We start from the raw sequence: 18,999 nt of genomic DNA on the forward strand, positions 1-18,999 counted from the left end.
TAGTTTACAATAGAGATGTGTAATTGCCAGATTTAAGTGGAAAAGATACATTCACATAGCTTTAAGTATTTGACCACCTAAAATATCATTCTTATATAGTTCAGTGAACATTTGAATGTTGTCAGAGAGGAAATGGACTTCCCTGTTGGGTCAAATGGTAAAGAATCTGCCTGCAACACTGGAGACCTGGGTTCAATCCCTGGGTTGGGAAGATGCCCTGGAGGAGGGCATGACAACTCACTCTAGTATTCTTGCCTGAAGAATCCCCATGGACAGAGGAGCCTGGTGGGCTACAGTCCATGGAGTTGCAAAGAGTCGGACATGACTGAGCGACTAAGCACAGAACAGAGAGGAAAAAATTTTACTCTATCTTTCTAAGTTCTTCTGGCTAGTCTAAGAATTAAATTGACATGAGACAAATTAACAGGCAAAAATTAAACAAAAATTGAATAACATGCATACATAGGAGAGACCTAGAAGACTCTTAAGGGTCCCTTGGACTGCAAGGAGATCCAACCAGTCCATTCTGAAGGAGATCAGCCCTGGGTGTTCTTTGGAAGGAATGATGCTAAAGCTGAAACTCCAATACTTTGGCCACCTCATGCGAAGAGTTGACTCATTGGAAAAGACTCTGATGCTGGGAGGGATTGGGGGCAGGAGGAGAAGGGGACGACAGAGGATGAGACGGCTGGATGGCATCACCGACTTGATGGACGTGAGTTTGAGTGAACTCCGGGAGTTGGTGCGATTCATGGGGTCGCAAAGAGTTGGACATGACTGAGTGACTGAACTGAACTGAGGGAAACTGAATAACTCACCAAAATGGCTGACAGTCTCACCTTAAATACCATCTTCAGCTCTACACAGAGAAGGATCTTAGGGGTAGTGATTTGAAACTCCGAAGCTGAGGAAGGCAATTCACATGGAGATGGAAAAGCAAATCTTTGGTAAATAAATGTTTCCTGGACCCTTCAGAGAGGGTGGGACACAGAGGCCCTGCTTAGTTTCCCCCATCTCATCATGCTTATATTCTTTGCAAATATCTCTAGTGATAGCTCTGTTCTGGGAATAGGCCCTTTATCTAAGTTCTTTTAGGAATTTAAGGGGGAAGGAAAAGGAAAAACTTCCTGAGCCCTCTGTTTCTTAAAAATAATCAGCCTAAATTAATCCTCATGTCAAAAAAATATATGTTAGGGTGGCATTTTGCTCGTCTACAATGTGGCATGATACATTTAACAGATAGCTCCACAGACAGACATAAAACTGCTTACAATTGACAGAAAATGTTAAAAACAAATGGTTAAAATGTGCATGGGAAATGTAACACTAGTAGACTTGGTTTAATAATAAAGCTTAATCTGAGACCTGAACACAAATCTGCCTAGAAACTCCTATGGCACAGGACACTTTGCTCAAATACATTTGAGTATTTCTGCTTTTTTTAGTGTATAATGAAAACATGAAAGTGAAAGTCACTTGGTTGTGTCTGATTCTTTGCAACCCCATGGACTGTAACCCACCAGGCTCCTCTGTCCATGGAATTCTCCAGGCAAGAATACTAGAGTGAGTAGCCATTCCCTTCACCGGGGGATCTGACCAACCCAGGGATCAAACCTTAGGTCTCCTGCATTGCAGACAGATTGTTTACATCTGGGCCACTAGGGAAGCCCCTATAAAATCACCAGTTGACTTTACAAGTCCATCAGGAGTATGTGCTTAATTCACTTTCTCATGTATTTGTCCCATCATTCAGTTACATCTTCCATCATATAAAACACATCTTGGATTTCCCTAACTTAGACTAAATTGCCAGAAAAACTCTCCTCTTCACCCTCTGTTTCTAGGTGCTAAATTTATTTCATAGACTTGTCCATCAATTATAGTTACTAGTGTTTCTTTTCTTTTCCTCTAGATCAGAGGTCAGCAAAGTTTTCCTGTAAAGGGTGAAGTAGAGAAGAATAGCTTTACTGCTTTGCCAGGCAAAGGAAGCCATTGCAGGCAAAGGAGGCCACAGTGGGCTAATGACATCAAAACTGTGTGTCCCATTCCAAGGGAGCTTGTGATGAGTTTTTTAGTAGTGGTTCAAGGAGCAAGGATGCTGAAAAGGATCAGGGTGCACGCAGGGCCTGCATTCCTTCAATAAACAGCTCACCTGGCATCGTGTGTTCTTATGAGGGGATTCTGTGGTTCTCAAGGTTATCAAACTCTGACTTTTTCTCTGGAATGAAGAATATTTCATCAAATAGTTAACATCTTCCATTTGGTTGGGATCTTAGTTCCAGTAGAAGAATTCAAAAATATTGTTATATATATCCCTTGAGGAGGAACCAGGACCCTGCCCCAAGGTTGCATTATTGTTTCTCCTCCTTTTTCTCCTATCCCTTCCTTTCCCTGATTAGCAACTGTTTGAACATGCCCTTTGGAACTAGGGATGGTCATGGAGCCTGGGTGAAGCCTATGTCCTACAAATAAGAAACAGGGGAAATAGAAAGTCTTTTGTGTCCAGGAGCCCCACAAGGCCCCACAAGTTTCAGAAAGTTTTATATATAACAAAAGAGAAACCAAATTTCCATAAAATTTCAACTGATGATATTTACATCGTCAAGTGTAATAATAATGAGTACAAAGTTTCATGTAGCAGAGAACTACTAGTTAATGGACTTCTGTATCTGATCTTGGAAAATGTCTTTTCACACAGATAGGTACTGCCAAATACTGATATCAGTTCAGAAGCATATAGTTTTAACTCAACATATCTGTCCTTAGAAGACATGTGAAAAATTCTATTAGATTTGTCCTTCATATCTGCCATTTAGTCCGACTCGATTGAAGCGACTTAGCAGCAGCAGCAGCAGCCACTTAGTGTGATTATATTGAAGATTAATCATTTCTTTTTTTAAAATATTTATTTATTTGTCTGTGTTATGTCTTAGTTACACCACAAAGGATCTTATGTTGTGGCACATGAGGTCTCTAGTTGTGGTGCACAAGTGCAGTAGTTGCAGTGCACAGGCTTAGTTGCTCCATGGCATATGCGATCCTAGTTTACCGACCAGGGATTGAACCTGAGTCCCCTGCACTGGAAGGTGGATTCTCAACCATTAGACCACAAGGGAAGTCCCAAAGATTAAACATTTATAATTGACAGTTAGGTAAAGGCTCCTTAATTCCATATTTACTGCAATACATTGCAAATTTGTGTGTGTGCACAGATGGAGATTTTGCTTATTTGAACTTCTAGAGGACTGGAGTGAAAATGACTTTACTGTAATGTAAGTTTTGCATATAAGCACTCATTAACCTTATAATTTTAGACCGATTTATTGAGACATTATCAAGTTTGCAGTAAAAACTAACAGCCAGAGTGAGTCAGTATTCAATAATAGCGGTCAAGGGAACTTCCAATTCAGCAAAATTCCAGTCTTGGCTTTGAGCTCAAAAATAAACCTTTGCCACTTACAAGACAATTTATATTCTAACTACTCATACAGTAGGGCAAGTCAGAATATTCAGCTTGCTGTTTAGATGAAAGTTCACAGAATGAATATGGTTCCATTATCAGTAGTGAATAAAGTTCACTTTTGACACTCCTAGTTCAATAACACATGATACACTCAAATATTTTGCAGAAAATATCTGCTGATGTACAATAAACATAGGCTTTGAACACCTTACATTTTCCCAAGTCTTGTATATTTGTCCAGTTAAACTTATTTTCTGTGTCACATTTATGTTATCCACCATTAATTGTAAGACACCTTAGCAGATTCCAGATCAGGTTTTGTCAAATTCTTTGAAAATATTCTTGTCTATTCTGTTCAGCACAATTCATTCTTCAGTCACTTCAAACTTGTTATTGCTTCCTCAAGTAAGTATCAATAATTAAAAGTTGTTGGTAGCATCTGTTAACTCATGAAGAAGACAAAGAAAATTACCCAATATCATTTGCCTTAAAAAAAAAAAAAATCACCATTGATGTTACTCTCAATGTGGTGAAATGCTAATAGTCTTAAGTTTATGTTATCTAGACCCGTTTCTTTGGTTATCTAAGCGAGCGTGATTTAATAATTCACATCAGTAAGTGGTTCTCTCTGATTGGCTAATAAATGAAACTTTCTGAAACTGACTTTTGTCACTCATTTTTATTTATTTTTGTGATGAAATTCTAAGATGATATGTTTCATTTTAATTTCCTAGTTCTTCTGTTGCTTTTCTGTGAATTGGAATGTTGTGATGAGTGCTTAGCCTGGTAATCTCAGTGCGTATTGAATTCTTTTTGTCACAGCTATAGTGTCATTGCAGAATAAACATAATTTGCATTTAAATGAAAGCATAATAATTTTTGTTCAACCGAACCTTAAAAACGGGATTTTCCGAACCCTTTATCCCACATACTAAGTTCACACATATAGAAAATATAGTCAGTTGCTGGGGTCCAGCCCCGGTGGATCCAGGGTGATTCGAAGGGGAGACGGATAGGCAAGGAAAACTTATTTATTTAATTAATTAGAAATATAAGATTAGATTAGGAAGAAATAGTGTAGTAGGAAAATTAAGTGGAGAAAAAGATGCTGAATAACTTGGTTTACGTGCAAAGCCAATAAAGTTCCAGACAAGGAGTTTGCACCATCTATGTTAGGCCACCAGCATCCTCTTGAATAGCGGGGGGGGGGGGGGGGGGGTGCCCCACCTTGGGCTCCCCCTCTCGTGGATCTTAGAAGCCAGGGCAAGTAAGTAGACATGGCGAGCCTCCACGCCCCAGATGGGAATTCAGCCAGAAAATAGAGTAAAGAGAAGACATGGGGGAAACCAGTCCTTCCAGTGACTAGCCTGGCCTCTATTGTCTAGAAAGGCCTTTTATACCTTTTAGATTGTACATAGAGATCAATGGGTAATACAAAATTATGCAGCGTTAGCAGCCCAGACTCTTATCAAAACCAGGCTTTTCTCTCTGCATACCTAATTGTATATACCAGTCTTAGGTAATTTACATCATCTTCCGGCCCAAAGGGCCAATTAACATTTTACAGCCTTTTTTCTGATAAGGGTTTGTCAACCAGAAGACTTATTTGTGTTGTTCTTCTCAAAGTCTGGTACCACTCTCAGAAAGCACTAAATAAAGTTACATTCTTACATAGCAAAGATACAGCAATTTATAACAAGTAAAAGGAGTACAGTGATTTATAACAAAGGAAAGTAATTAACTCAAAAGTCTAGTGTTGCTAACATCAGAACTATTATATATCTTTTACCATATCCCGTTTACATTGATTAACATCCTCCCAGGTGCCTAAAAGATAAAGAATATGGAGATCTGGCAGCAATCATTGAGTCAACAGTGAAACCCGTCACCAATATGATTTTTGGCTCTTTAGAAAAGGCTCTGTATCTTTAAGATGTTTTTAAGCTTTGTGCCTCTCACGGTTGGGGGGCTGCAAGCAATTCACAAGCTGTAAGAGGTCTGGGGGAACCTGTTAGGCAAGTCAGAGAGTTATCAGAGGGGGTTTTAAGCCGAGACATTCTTTTGCAGGAGACTGAAGCCCTGAATTAACTTTTTCTAGAGAGTGTCAGAAAAGTAGAAAAATAAAATAAGGCAGGCAGATTCTTATTTTGGGGGGGTACATGCTCAGGAAATACCAGGGGGAAAACCTGAGGCCTGATTCGCCTTGCCCATCAAGGCCTCTGCCACATGACCTTGTCACGGGTGGGATTCCTCATGCTGGCTCCTGGCAGTCAGTCAGTTCAGTCACTCAGTCGTCACTCAATCGTGTCTGAATCTTTGTGACCCCGTGGACTGCAGCAGGCCAGGCTTCCCTATCCATCACCAACTTCCAGAGCCTACTCAAACTCATTTCCACCACGTCGGTAATGCACATTCAACCATCTTATCCTCTGTCTTCCCCTTCTCCTCCAGCTTCAGTATTTCCCAGCATCAGGTTATTTTCAAATGAGTTAGTTCTTCACATCAGGTGGCCAAAGTATTGGAGTTTCAGCTTCAGCAACAGTCCTTCCAATGAATTTTCAGGACTGATTTCCTTTAGGAGACTGGTTGGATCTCCTTGCAGTCCAAGAGACTGTCAAGAGTCTTCTCCAACACCACAGTTCAAAAGCATCATGTTCAGTTTTCTTTTTTAAAAATATAAATTTATTTATTTTATTTGGAGGTGAATTACAATATTGTATTGGTTTTGCCATATATCAACAAGAATCTGCCACAGGTATACACGTGTTCCCCATCCTGAACCACCCTTGCTCCTCTCTCCCCGTACCATCCCTCTGGATCATCCCAGTGCACCAGCCCCAAACATACAGTATCATGCATCAAACCTGGACTGACAATTCATTTCATATATGGTATTATACATGTTTCAATGCCATTCTCCCAAATCATCCCACCCTTGCCCTCTCCCACAGAGTCCAAAAGACTGTTCTATACATCTGTGTCTCTTTTGCTGTCTCACACACAGGGTTATTGTTATCATCTTTCTAAATTCCATATATATGTGTTAGTATACTGTATTGGTGTTTTTCTTTCTGGCTTACTTCACTCTGTATAATAGGCTCCAGTTTCATCCACCTCATTAGAACTGATTCAAATGTATTCTTTTTAATGGCTGAGTAATACTCCATTGTGTATATGTACCATTGCTTTCTTATCCATTCATCTGCTGATGGACATCTAGGTTGCTTCCATGTCCTGGCTATTATAAACAGTGCTGCGATGAACATTGAGGTACACGTGTCTCCTTCAATTCTGGTTTCCTTGGTGTGTATGCCCAGCAGTGGGATTGCTTGCAGTCCAGCTCTTACATCCATACATGTTAAAACCCTAACTTTGACTAGATGGACTTTTGCTGGCAAAGTAATACCTCTGCTTTTTAATATGCTCTCTAGGTTGGTCGCAGCTTTTCTTCCTAGGAGCAAGTGTCTTTTCATTTCATGGCTGCAGTCACCATCTGCAGGGATTTTGGAGCCTACAAAAATAAACTCTCACTGTTTCCATTGTTTCCCCATCTATTTGCCACGAAGTGATGGGAACAGATGCAATGATCTTAGTTTTCTGAATGTTGAGTTATAAGCCAGATTTTTCACTCTCCTCTTTCACTTTCATCAAGAGGCTCTTTAGTTCTTTGCTTTCTGCTATAAGTGTGGTGTCATCTGCATATCTGAGGTTACTTGATATTTCTCCCAGCAATCTTGATTCTGACTTGTCCTGCCAGGCATTTCTCATGATGTGCTCTGCATATAAGTCAAATAAACAGGGTGACAATATTAAACCTTGACATACTCCTTTCCCTATTTGGAACCAGTGTGTTGATCCATGTCCAGTTCTAACTGTTGCTTCTTGACCGGCATACAGATTTATCAGGCGGCAGGGCAGGTGGTTTGGTATTCCCACCTCTCTAAGAATTTTCCACAGTTTGTTGTCATCCATACAGTCAAAGGCTTTGTCGTAGTCAATTAAGCAAAAGTAGATGTTTTTCTGGAACCATCTCACTTTTTCAATGATCCAGCGGATGTTGGCAATTTGATCTCTGGTTCCTCCGCCTTTTCTAAATATATTCATCATTATTAAAACAGAGAATATGGTCTGTCTTGAGAAATATAAAATGTATATAAAATGTCTTTTCAAGATTGTGATAATTATTCTGGGTTGGTATGCTAGTATCTGTGTACCAATTCATAAATTTCTTGGCATTTATGACAACTATTAAATATCTTCCTATGATAAATAGCAAATTTGTGATGTGGTGGCACTCCCAGGATAGACTTTAATTTCAGACACTGTAAATTTGCAAACACAAGTTATTGAAGCCATTGAGTTGTAAAAGCATTGGATTGAAAGTATCTGCAGCTTAAATTTCATCCCTTTAAATATTTAAAAATCGCCCTTCACAATCCTTTTCATATGTTTAGTGGAACTCTTAAATGTAACACTGATATATAAGCTTTATGAGAAAAATAATTCTTTTTTCTCTTGTTTATTCCTTTACCTAGAACTGTGCCTGTTACATTGTAAATCCTCAATAACTGCAATATCTGGAAAGAGATATTTACTCAGGCACTCTTTTACTTACCTGTGTTTGATGCTCATGTGCAATGTACTATGTTTTTCACTTTTAACGAATCATTTAACAAATACTTCTGTTTTTTCCGTCTTTAAAGCCAATGAAGGAAGTTGTACGACCTCAAACACCCATGAAAGAAACAACTACTGTGGAGATCTGGACTCATCCCCAACCACAGGTTTGAAAGGAAACACAGTGTTTCCCTTTAACTGATTTTTATGAATGTATAAAAAAAATCTTGTTATATTTCTCAATATATGTTCTTTGAAATTTCTTTAGGTGACTTTGCCCTCGACTCATGTGAAAATATGACTGTAAATACCTATTTCTTTCTAGTGTGGTTGGATAATAATAGTGGAGGTAGTTAACTTGTTAGATAAGATGCAAGCATCACCCAAAAAGTATCTTCTAAATGATTGTTTCACTGATGTTTAAGTCTAGTCACAAAGTAGTGGAAGAACAACAATAACAGAAATTGAGAACAACTGTTTTGTAGTATGACTTAACTTCAAGGTATATATGCATGCATGTTCAGTTGTGTTAGACTCTGTGACCCTATGAGCTGTAACTTGCCAGTCTCCTCTGTCCATGGGATTCTCCAGGCAAGAATACTGGAGTGGGTTGCCATTTTCTCCTATAGGGGAATCTTCCAGACCCAGGGATTGAATCTGGGTCTCCTTCATCTTCTGTGTTGGCAGGTGAATTCTTTACCACTGAGAAACCTGGGAAATTTAAGGTATAAAACAATTTGATTTTATGTTAATTTGGCAAATTTTAATATGACCTCCTTGAAACAAACCAGTGTGAATTTAAAAAGAAATTAAGCTATAAGTTATTTTTAAAGAATCCACTTTTACTCATCTCCATCAGGACAGCTCAGAATGAGACTGACAAAGCCAAGCACATTTGTTTTCTTCGTAGAGGCCTTAAGGGATTTTAAAAATGAAATGAGATCAATCTAAACGTTTGTTTGCAATTTGTTATTATGTAGCTGGTTTACCTAATGTTGCTAATAACAGAGAGGTCCTGCATCTGACCCCTTGGGTGCCAAATTAATAACCATAAATTATCCTCTACCCAGATATTTTCAAATGTCTTTTACATGTTACTAAGGAAGTAAATTTTTAAAAGGTAGATACATAAATGTATATCTAGAGTATTAGAAAAACAACCCAAAAGGAGTGAGGAGAGGATCACATTGTTTATTATTTGATGAGTGCTTCTGAAACTCATGGAAGTTATGTGTTCTATAATAATAATATCCTAAAATATTTTACAGAGTTAATTTATCCTCTTTAGGAAGAGTTGCAAAATTAATGCATGCACTGTGGGTAGAAATGATTAATTAAAGTTCATTGCAACCCAGGAACTGTCCAAAATTACTTGAATCCAAATTCATGAAGTTCTGCCAAATTTCAAACCGACTTTCTACTCTTGTACTTCTGATTCAGTCTCAATAAAACTGATGAGAATGTAGAATACATGGTGATATAATCCACATCTATATACTTAATTAAGAACCTATGTAGTCTTCCGAATAGCAGTTTTGAGGAAAAGTACACAATTTTAAAATCTGTACTTTAAGGTCCAAAGATTTGAAATACTAGTCTAACATGAAGTGGGATATGGTAAATAGATGTCAAGTGAAATTAGACATTGTTAAGTAAGACTCTTCCTCTATGAATAAGACATTGCTCTATCAGCAATACTTTTTTCAGCCAGTTACTCCTGATTGTATTCTACTAAATTGAGTGCAACATAATTAACGGTACTAATTTCTTGCTGATTACTGATTCTCCTGTTTAAATCTTGTTAGACACACAATTGTTTCTTATACATTACGTTTTACTAGAGACTCTTTTATTAGGTAAATCTTGTAGGTATCTGACAGCTTTGAGTGTCCTTACTGCCTGAGATTTCAATTGAAATTTAAGATGTGTCAAAGAGTGGTGGATTGCATTGCATACTATTATTATGAATATGATACAGATAGGGACTTTCCAACCTTGTTTTTGGTAAACACTGTGCTTGCCTCTGAAAAGTTTAAAGAAAATATGTGTTTTATAAATAAGTTTTATAATTCCTTATACTTAGTAAGATATTCACTACTCATTTGTGGGATTTTAAAAGCAACGATCTGAAAACAGAAACTACTGAAATAGAGCATAACCTTAAAATTGAATTATGTTTATTCCTCCACTGAAATCTGTAAACTCTTTGATAATGCTTCCTTCTGCCATTCAGATGACAATTAATTAAGACTCATTATACAGATAGTGACTTGGAGGGTTTATTTCTTTTAAATGGGCAAATGCTGCAATGGTGTCCCATTAAGCAGAATTGTTCTTATCTGTAAAGCTCAACTAATTAAAGTAACTTGTGAAACATGAAGTAGTTCAGCTTATTCTTTAATAATGAAAATCAAAACATAAGTGTCCATTTCCTTATAAGAAAAAGCCTTATAAGTAAATTTTTAGATTTTTATTACAATCTTTAGAAAATTATTAATACAACTGGGGTGCAAGTCTTGAAGTTCCAAGTTGGATTTTTAAAAATTAACATTATTTTTAAAAAATATTGAAAAATAAAGCAAATCATTTACAGTAGCTTTTTAGTGTGTAGGGGACAACTATGGGATCATAAATATTCACTGCAGCTAACATCCTAGCATCTGTGTAGTACTGGGGGAAATAGAAAGCTACTCAGAAATGGTCATTTTCCAGTTTTGCACAAGCTGTTTACATATGTCAGTTCATGTGGAATTCTTAATTTTTGGTAATGCAGCACTTTATAATAACTTGATCTTTTCCCCTTGGATAATAAATTCTCCCAGCTTAACCACCTTTTCTGCCCCCTGATTCTTAGTAATTACAATGCTCAGCATGAAGCAAGTCTAAAACTGAATAATATTCTGTCAAAAACTTAAAACAAAAGAAAACTAGTATATGTGGGAGGAATCTTTTTATGGTTTTCTATAACTTTCAATAACAATGGCCTTGCTTGTGAAAAAATTCTAAGGATAGTCTGAGTATGGATATAGACATTAACTTGGTTGCTACTGTACTTCATTAAATCCAGATGTATTGTGATCATGACTTATATTCATTAATAAATCAGTAGTATTAAGTAACTGCTATAGAATATGTGAATGAGGAATGGACCCATTCAGTTCAGTTCAGTTCAGTCACTCAGTCATGTCTGACTCTTTGTGACCCCATGGACTGCAGCATGCCAGGCTTCCCTGTCCATCACCAACTCCCAGACTTTGCTCAAACTCATATTCATCCAGTCAGTGATACCATCCAACCATCTCATCCTCTGTTGTCCCCTTTTCTTCCTGCTTTCAATCTTTCCCAGCATCAGGGTCTTTTCCAATGATTCAGTTCTTCACATCATGTGGCCAAGGTACTGGAGTTTCAGCTTCAGCATCAGTCCTTCCAATGAATATTCAGGACTGATTTCCTGACTAGTTGGATCTCCTTGCAGTTACTTGCCATTAACTCCCCAAACCTTCACACCCACAGCTAGTGACTCAAGTCTCCCACAAAGAACACAACTGACCTCTGACACAGAAAGTAAATAAAATAGTGCAAACTCTGTAAAGTGGTACAGGGGAATAGGAAAAAGTGTTGGGATGGCCAAAAAGTTCATTCGAGTTTTTCCATAACATCTTATGTACCCATTTTACCTTGGGAAAAATGAAGAAAGTCATATGTAGCAATGGAATATGTTTATTTTATTTCACAAAATCTATATAAAAGTTACCCCATAGCAGGTAGCATTTTAAGCAGTTACAACATTGACTCATTTAATTCTCATTACAAACTTATAGCTATTACTAAGCCTATTATCTACCAGATCTTGACCCTTAAATCTATTTCTCACTTCCACTGTATAATCATAAGGGATTTGATTTAGGTCATACCTGAATGGTCTAGCGGTTTTTCGTACTTTCTGCAATTTAAGTCTGAATTTGGCAATAAGGAGTTCATGATCTGAGCCACAGTCAGCTCCCGGTCTTGTTTTTGTTGACTGTATAGAACTTCTCCATCTTTGGCTGCAAAGAATATAATCAATCTGATTTTCGTGTTGACCATCTGGTGATGTCCATGTGTAAAGTTTTCTCTTGTGTTGTTGGAAGAGGGTGTTTGCTCTGACCAGCACATTTTCTTGGCAAAACTCTATTAATCTTTGCCCTGCTTCATTCCTCATTCCAAGGCCAAATTTGCCTGTTACGCCAGGTGTTTCTTGACTTCCTACTTTTGCATTCCAGTCCCTATAATGAAAAGGATATCTTTTTTGGTGTTAGGGATCAAGACCATCCCCATGGAAAAGAAATGCAAAAGATCAAAATGGCTGTCTGGGGAGGCCTTACAAATAGCTGGGAAAAGAGAGGCAAAAAGCAAAGGAGAAAAGGAAAGATATAAGCATCTGAATGGAGAGTTCCAAAGAATAGCAAGAAGAGATAAGAAAGCTTTCTTCAGCGATCAATGCAAACAAATAGAGGAAAACAACAGAATGAGAAAGACTAGAGATCTCTTCAAGAAAATTAGAGATACCAAGGAAACATTTCATGCAAAGATGGGCTCGATAAAGGACAGAAATGGTCTGGACCTAACAGAAGCAGAAGATATTAAGAAGAGGTGGCAAGAATACACGGAAGAATTGTACAAAAAAGATCGCCACGACCCAGATAACAATGATGTGATCACTCATCTAGAGCCAGACATCTTGGAATGTGAAGTCAAGTGGGCCTTAGAAAGCATCACTATGAAGAAAGCTAGTGGAGGTGATGGAATTCGAGTTGAGTTGTTTCAAATTCTGAAAGATGATGCTGTGAAAGTGCTGCACTCAATAAGCCAGCAAATTTGGAAAACTCAGCAGTGGCCACAGGACTGGAAAAGGTCAGTTTTCATTCCAATCCCAAAGAAAGGCAATGCCAAAGAATGCTCAAACTACCACACAATTGCAGTCATCTCACATGCTAGTAAAGTAATGCTCAAAATTCTCCATGCCAGACTTCAGCAATACGTGAACTGTGAACTCCCTGATGTTCAAGCTGGTTTTAGAAAAGGCAGAGGAACCAGAGATCAAATTGCCAACATCTGCTGGATCATGGAAAAAGCAAGAGAGTTCCAGAAAAACATCTATTTCTGCTTTATTGACTATGCCAAAGTCTTTGACTGTAGGATCACAATAAACTGTGGAAAATTCTGAAAGAGATGGGAATACCAGACCACCTAACCTGCCTCTTGAGAAATCTGTATGCAGGCCAGGAAACAACAGTTAGAACTGGACATGGAACAACAGACTGGTTCCAAATAGGAAAAGGAGTACGTCAAGGCTGTATATTGCCACCCTGCTTAATTAACTTCTATGCAGAGTACATCATGAGAAACGCTGGACTGGAAGAAACACAAGCTGGAATCAAGATTGCTGGGAGAAATATCAAGAACCTCAGATATGCAAATGACACCACCCTTATGGCAGTAAGTGAAGAGGAGCTAAGAAGGCTCTTGATGAAAGTGAAAGAGGAGAGTGAAAAAGTTGGCTTAAAGCTCAACATTCAGAAAACGAAGATCATGGCATCTGGTCCCGTCACTTCATGGGAACTAGATGGGGAAACAGTAGAAACAGTGTCAGACTTTATTTTTTTGGGCTTCAAAATCACTGCAGATGGTGACTGCAGCCATGAAATTGAAAGACGCTTACTCCTTGGAAGAAAATTATGACCAACCTAGATAGTATATTGAAAAACAGAGACATTACTTTGCCGACTAAAGTCCATCTAGTCAGGGCTACGGTTTTTCCAGTAGTCATGTATGGATGTGAGAGTTGGACTGTGAAGAAGGCTGAGCACTGAAGAATTGATGCTTTTGAACTGTGGTGTTGGAGAAGACTCTTGAGAGTCCCTTGGACTGCAAGGAGATCCAACCAGTCCATTCTGAAGGAGATCAACCCTGGGATTTCTTTGGAAGGAATGATGCTAAAGCTGAAACTCCAGTACGTGGACACCTCATGCGAAGAGTTGACTCATTGGAAAAGACTCTGATGCTGGGAGGGATTGGGGGCAGGAGGAGAAGGGGACGACTGCCAGGGTCCAGCCCCGGTGGATCCAGGGAATTCGAAGGGTGGACGGCATTGTCGTGAGAAAAATTTATTGATTGATGCAAGATTCGATTAAGAAACAATAGTGTAGTAGGAAAATTAAGTGGAGGAAGAGGGCTGAATAACTTGGATTACGTGGAAGACCAATAAAATTCCAGACAAGGAATTTGCACCATCTATGTTGGGCCTCCGGCGCTCGCTTGAATATCTAAGGGTGCCTCACCTTAGGCTCCCTTTCACGCGGGTCTTAACAGCCAGGGCAAGTAAGTAGACTTGGCGAGCCTCCGTGCCCCAGATGGGAATTCAGCCTGAAATTAGAGTGAAGAGGAGAGGAAAGAGAGAGAGACACGGGGGAAACCAGTCCAGCAACTAGCTCCGTCCTCTATTGTTCAGAAGGCCTTTTATACTTTTGATAAAACATGGAGATCAATGGGTAACACAAAGTTATGCAGCATTAGCAGTCCAGACTCTTATCGAAACCAGGCTTTTCTCTCTGCATACCTAATTGTATACACAAGTCTTAGGTAATTTACAGCATCTTCCAGCCAAAAGGGCCAATTAACATTTTACAGTCTTTTTTCTGATAAGGGTTTGTCAACCAGAAGACTTTTTTGTGTTGATCTTCCCAAGGTCTAGTGCCACTCTCAGAAAGCACTAAATAAAGTTGCATTCTTACACAGCAAAGATACAGCAACTTATAACAAGTAGAGGGAGTACAGTGATTTACAGCAAAAGCGAAGCAATTAACTCAAAAGTCTAGTGTTGCTAACATCAAAACTACTATGTATCTTTTTCTACATCCTGGTTACATTGAGTAACATCCTTCCAGGTGCCTAAAAGATAAAGAATATGGAGGTCTGGCAGCAATCCTTGAGTCAACAGTGAAAACCCGTCACCAATATGATTTTTAACTCTTTAGAAAAGGCTCTGTATCTTTAAGATGCTTTCATGCTTTGTGCTTCTCAAGGTTGGGGGGCTGTAAACAATTCACAGGCTGTAAGAAGTCTGGGGAACCTGTTAGGCAAGCTAGAGAGCTATCAGAGGGGGTTTAACTGAAACATCCCTTTCAAATGCAGAAGGCTAAAGCCCTGAATTGACTTTTTTTCCAGAGAATATCAGAAAAGTGGAAAAGCAGAGCACAAAAACCAGCAGATTTTTTGTTGGGGTACATGCTTAGGAATTTCCAGAGGGGCCCCTGAAGTCTGAGCACGCCTTGCGTATGTCAGCTTCCTTCCTCATGACCTTGTCACGGGCAGGATTCCCCACACTGGCTTCCAGCAGACGACCGAGGATGAGATGGCTGGATGGCATCAGTGACTCAATGGACGGACGTGAGTCTGAGTGAGCTCTGGGAGCTGGTGATGGACAGGGAGGCCTGGCGTGCTGCGATTCATGGGGTCACAAAGAGTCGGACACGACTGAGCGATTGAACTGAACTGAAGCCTATTATCATTAACTCTATTTTGTAGATGAGGAAGTTGCAGCACTGAGATGCTGGAAAGTACCAAAGACAGATTGCAGATATCCTGGGTCTGGCTCTAAAGCTCATCTTTGTAACATCTGCTTAATAATTTCTCACCAGGAATGAACAGTGATAATGGAAGGCAGTCCCTAGGGCCAGAGATATTTTAAAAGGAGTCTCTTTCTAGTGTTAAACTAGCATAGTTTTCTATTCAGCTAGAACACCTGCATGTATTTGCATATGATAAAGTAGGATGACCCCTTTATGATGCTAGAATGAAAATAAAAGAACAATAAGACGTGGATTGTAAAGAATATGAGGTTTTAAAAATAATCAGAAAAAGACAATTTTTAGAAATATTAAATCTACAATGATAATCTTTAATGAAATTCTTTCTTCACGAAGAGAAAGGCTAAATAACAATGATAGAAAGTGAGAATTCCCATGGTTTTAAAGAATTACCTTGTAATCTTGAAATAGTGGCTAACAGGATCACTAAGTCGATATGTTAAAAGTAAATCCATTTGATGGAGGAATTGCTACACTAATCTCATATTTTACCACAGCATGGTTAGGAAATCCACAGGGCTTTGATGAATCAGTTTTCATAAAGCAAAATAAACTCTTACAATTCCTTCATATTTTAAATGGCTTATGATACTGATTTTTTTTGTTTTGTTTTGAAATAAAATTACACCAAAGGAAAGTTTAGGTGCTCAGGTCAATACTGATGTCTTTGCTTCCCTTGCAAGGAAAATAAATAAATAAATATTCAAGAAAACTTCCTTCTTAGACTGTGTATAATTGAATTCTGAAATGTTAGAATACACTCAGGCAGCATTTTGTATTGATTTCAATATGTGTCTACTCAGTGGGGCCACTTATGTTTCTTCATTAGCAGCAGAAGTATCTTGAAAAAAATTCACTGGGGTCATGAAACCTCAGAACGATTTCCAAAGTGTACATACCACTAATTTCCTTTAATTGCCAACCTTGGTTTCATATCAGATGATGTTTTTGATGCTTTTAAGATGTACACTAATTAAAAAAATTTTTTTGAACCACACACTTCATAATTCATATTTTCCTCAAAGCCCAAAGCACTTATCTTTTGGCTCGAAATTCAGGATGTTCTTTGTTGTTTTGGTTATGATTCCTTTATGTTGTAAAGTATATGTCCTATTGGAATGTAAGCTAATTATGATCATACAAGTATCTGAGATCAAAATTTTCCCAAAGCTTAATCTGGGAACTTTTGAAGTTTATTTTCATCCTCAAGGGTTATTTTGTGGAAAGCCTTAAAATGCCAAGCCAACTTCTGATTTAAGTCTTGACATGATAAAAAGCTTGGTAAAAAATAAAGAAAAAAGAAATCAACATGCCTTGATGTGACATTATATATAAGGCCTTATTTTCACACATATGGAAAATATTCAGCTTTGTTCTATGACCAGAGTCCTAGGAGTTTAGCCTTTGTCCTTGATCTTTAGTGGTGTGAGTACTTTACTTTTAATCATTAATGATTTTATTTTTAAGTGACTACTAGAGTCATCATGCTAGGTGCTCCACAGCAATTTTTTTCTTTTTCTTCAGTCCCTACAGCAGCTTTGTTGAGGTATAGCTATAATATCTGCTTTTCTTAATGAGGAAACTGGGGCTCAGAGAGATTGAATAATGTGTGTAAGGCTACACAGGTTGAGTGTTAGAGGGATTCAGACTCTAATGTTCTGATTCTAAAGTTCATGATTTTCCCCCAACCATACACTGCCTCCCATTCTTATATTCATAGAGAACGTCTCTTCAGTGAAACATGCATCCCATATGTGACCTAACATCCCACTCATTCCCATGGCATATTAGTGAATCTCAGCAGCATAGCAGATTTGTGCCATGTCCACAGATAAAAGGCTTGTAAACACCCATTGCAGATAAATACACACTGCAACAGATGGGAACCATTCTTCTGGAACTCTTAAACTACAAAATATTGACAACCAGTTTTGAAAAATTGATAACTATGATGTTAATATCCACTGGCTATGAAGTTTTAAAGTAGAATATGAATATGGACCAAAAATACCATTTGGTGTAATAGTAATTTTTATGAATTAAAAAGTCTCAATTTTCAAAATATAAGAAAGAAATCAAGGATGAATATACTTTTTATCATATTAATCATTTCTTTACACAGAATCTGGATTATGACTTAGCTTGCACATGAGTCCCCTAGCAATGTCTACCTCTCAAGCAAAATAAATTGTATTTATAATCACAGATGAAACTTTTTGATGACACTGAGATCACAGTGTTAAAAGCTCATCACTTGGTGCACTCTATCATGTGAGGTCATGAATAAAGTATGTTGGGAATTAAATGTTGACTGTACAAGAAAGGAATAAACATCAAATTAGGTGGGGTAGAGTTGGGGACACCATTCAGGGTGAAGGTATGATCCTTAAAAGTGAACTGTCAGCAAGCAAGTTAGAATGCCCAAGGGAGAATATGATAAACTTGGACTAACTTTCAGAAGCCAGGTGTCCTGAACTAGTGGGAAGGATTCTGTAGAAAAATTATTTAAGCAATGCTGGTAATTCATCGTTAGGCAACCATATAATTGGGTTCTCTTTATTGTAAGACTCCAGCCAATGGCTCTTCCATTACTACATGTGAAGTTTGGGGTCGGTGATAAAGCATCTAAATTTGTTTTCACACCTGTAATATGAGGATGTTTATATCATTCTTATAGAATTGCTATAAGTGTTAACACAGTAGATTCTAAAGCAGGCACACAATAGATGTTCAATAGCCAGCTATTCAATTCCTTTTCATTTTTCTACAATGCCATCTACAAATTGGAAAGTAAAGCAAGAAGTTAGTGATAATTCCAGGTATATGAGTTGACTGAGTGAAACTGGCAATAGCAAACATGGACACTCAGGTTCCCATGGCCTGCCCTAGTATGTAACACTCTGCCCTTAGGTAGTAAGATGACTGAGCATCTTAAAATACTCCCACATACGACACAGATAATTTCAGGGCCAATGTAGAGTTGGTTTTCATCTCCTACAGTTCAGTGGGCTAACAACCTTCAGAAGTATTTATAACGGAAAACTAGATTATTGCCAGAGACATCATACTTTCATTCTTCTTTATTTTCATAGCTGATATACTGAAGGAAAAATTCCAGTTAATTCAAGTTTATATATTATTTTCTCAGATTAGCACGAGATTATATGCTTAAGAGATTTCCTTTTAGCTAACCTAAAACTATCATAAGCAAATTAAAGAAATCTTATTAGAAGAAGCACTGCTGAGTTTGCACAGGTTCATAGTAACAAGTGCATATGGTCTCTAAGTTAT

General features: G+C 38.1%; 1 protein-coding gene across 1 annotated transcript in view; it reads left to right on the plus strand.

Annotated features, from left to right (window-relative positions):
* PCDH11X (protocadherin 11 X-linked) overlaps window positions 1-18,999 on the plus strand; it is a 924,479-nt gene that overhangs the window by 358,189 nt on the left and 547,291 nt on the right. Inside the window, exon 3 of the mRNA XM_052663288.1 lies at window positions 8,167-8,247. Within this exon, the coding sequence (XP_052519248.1) occupies window positions 8,167-8,247 (81 nt within the window). The remainder of the gene's footprint in view (window positions 1-8,166; window positions 8,248-18,999) is intronic.

Source organism: Budorcas taxicolor, chromosome X (genome assembly GCF_023091745.1).
Source record: "Budorcas taxicolor isolate Tak-1 chromosome X, Takin1.1, whole genome shotgun sequence".
Taxonomy (NCBI): domain Eukaryota; kingdom Metazoa; phylum Chordata; class Mammalia; order Artiodactyla; family Bovidae; genus Budorcas; species Budorcas taxicolor.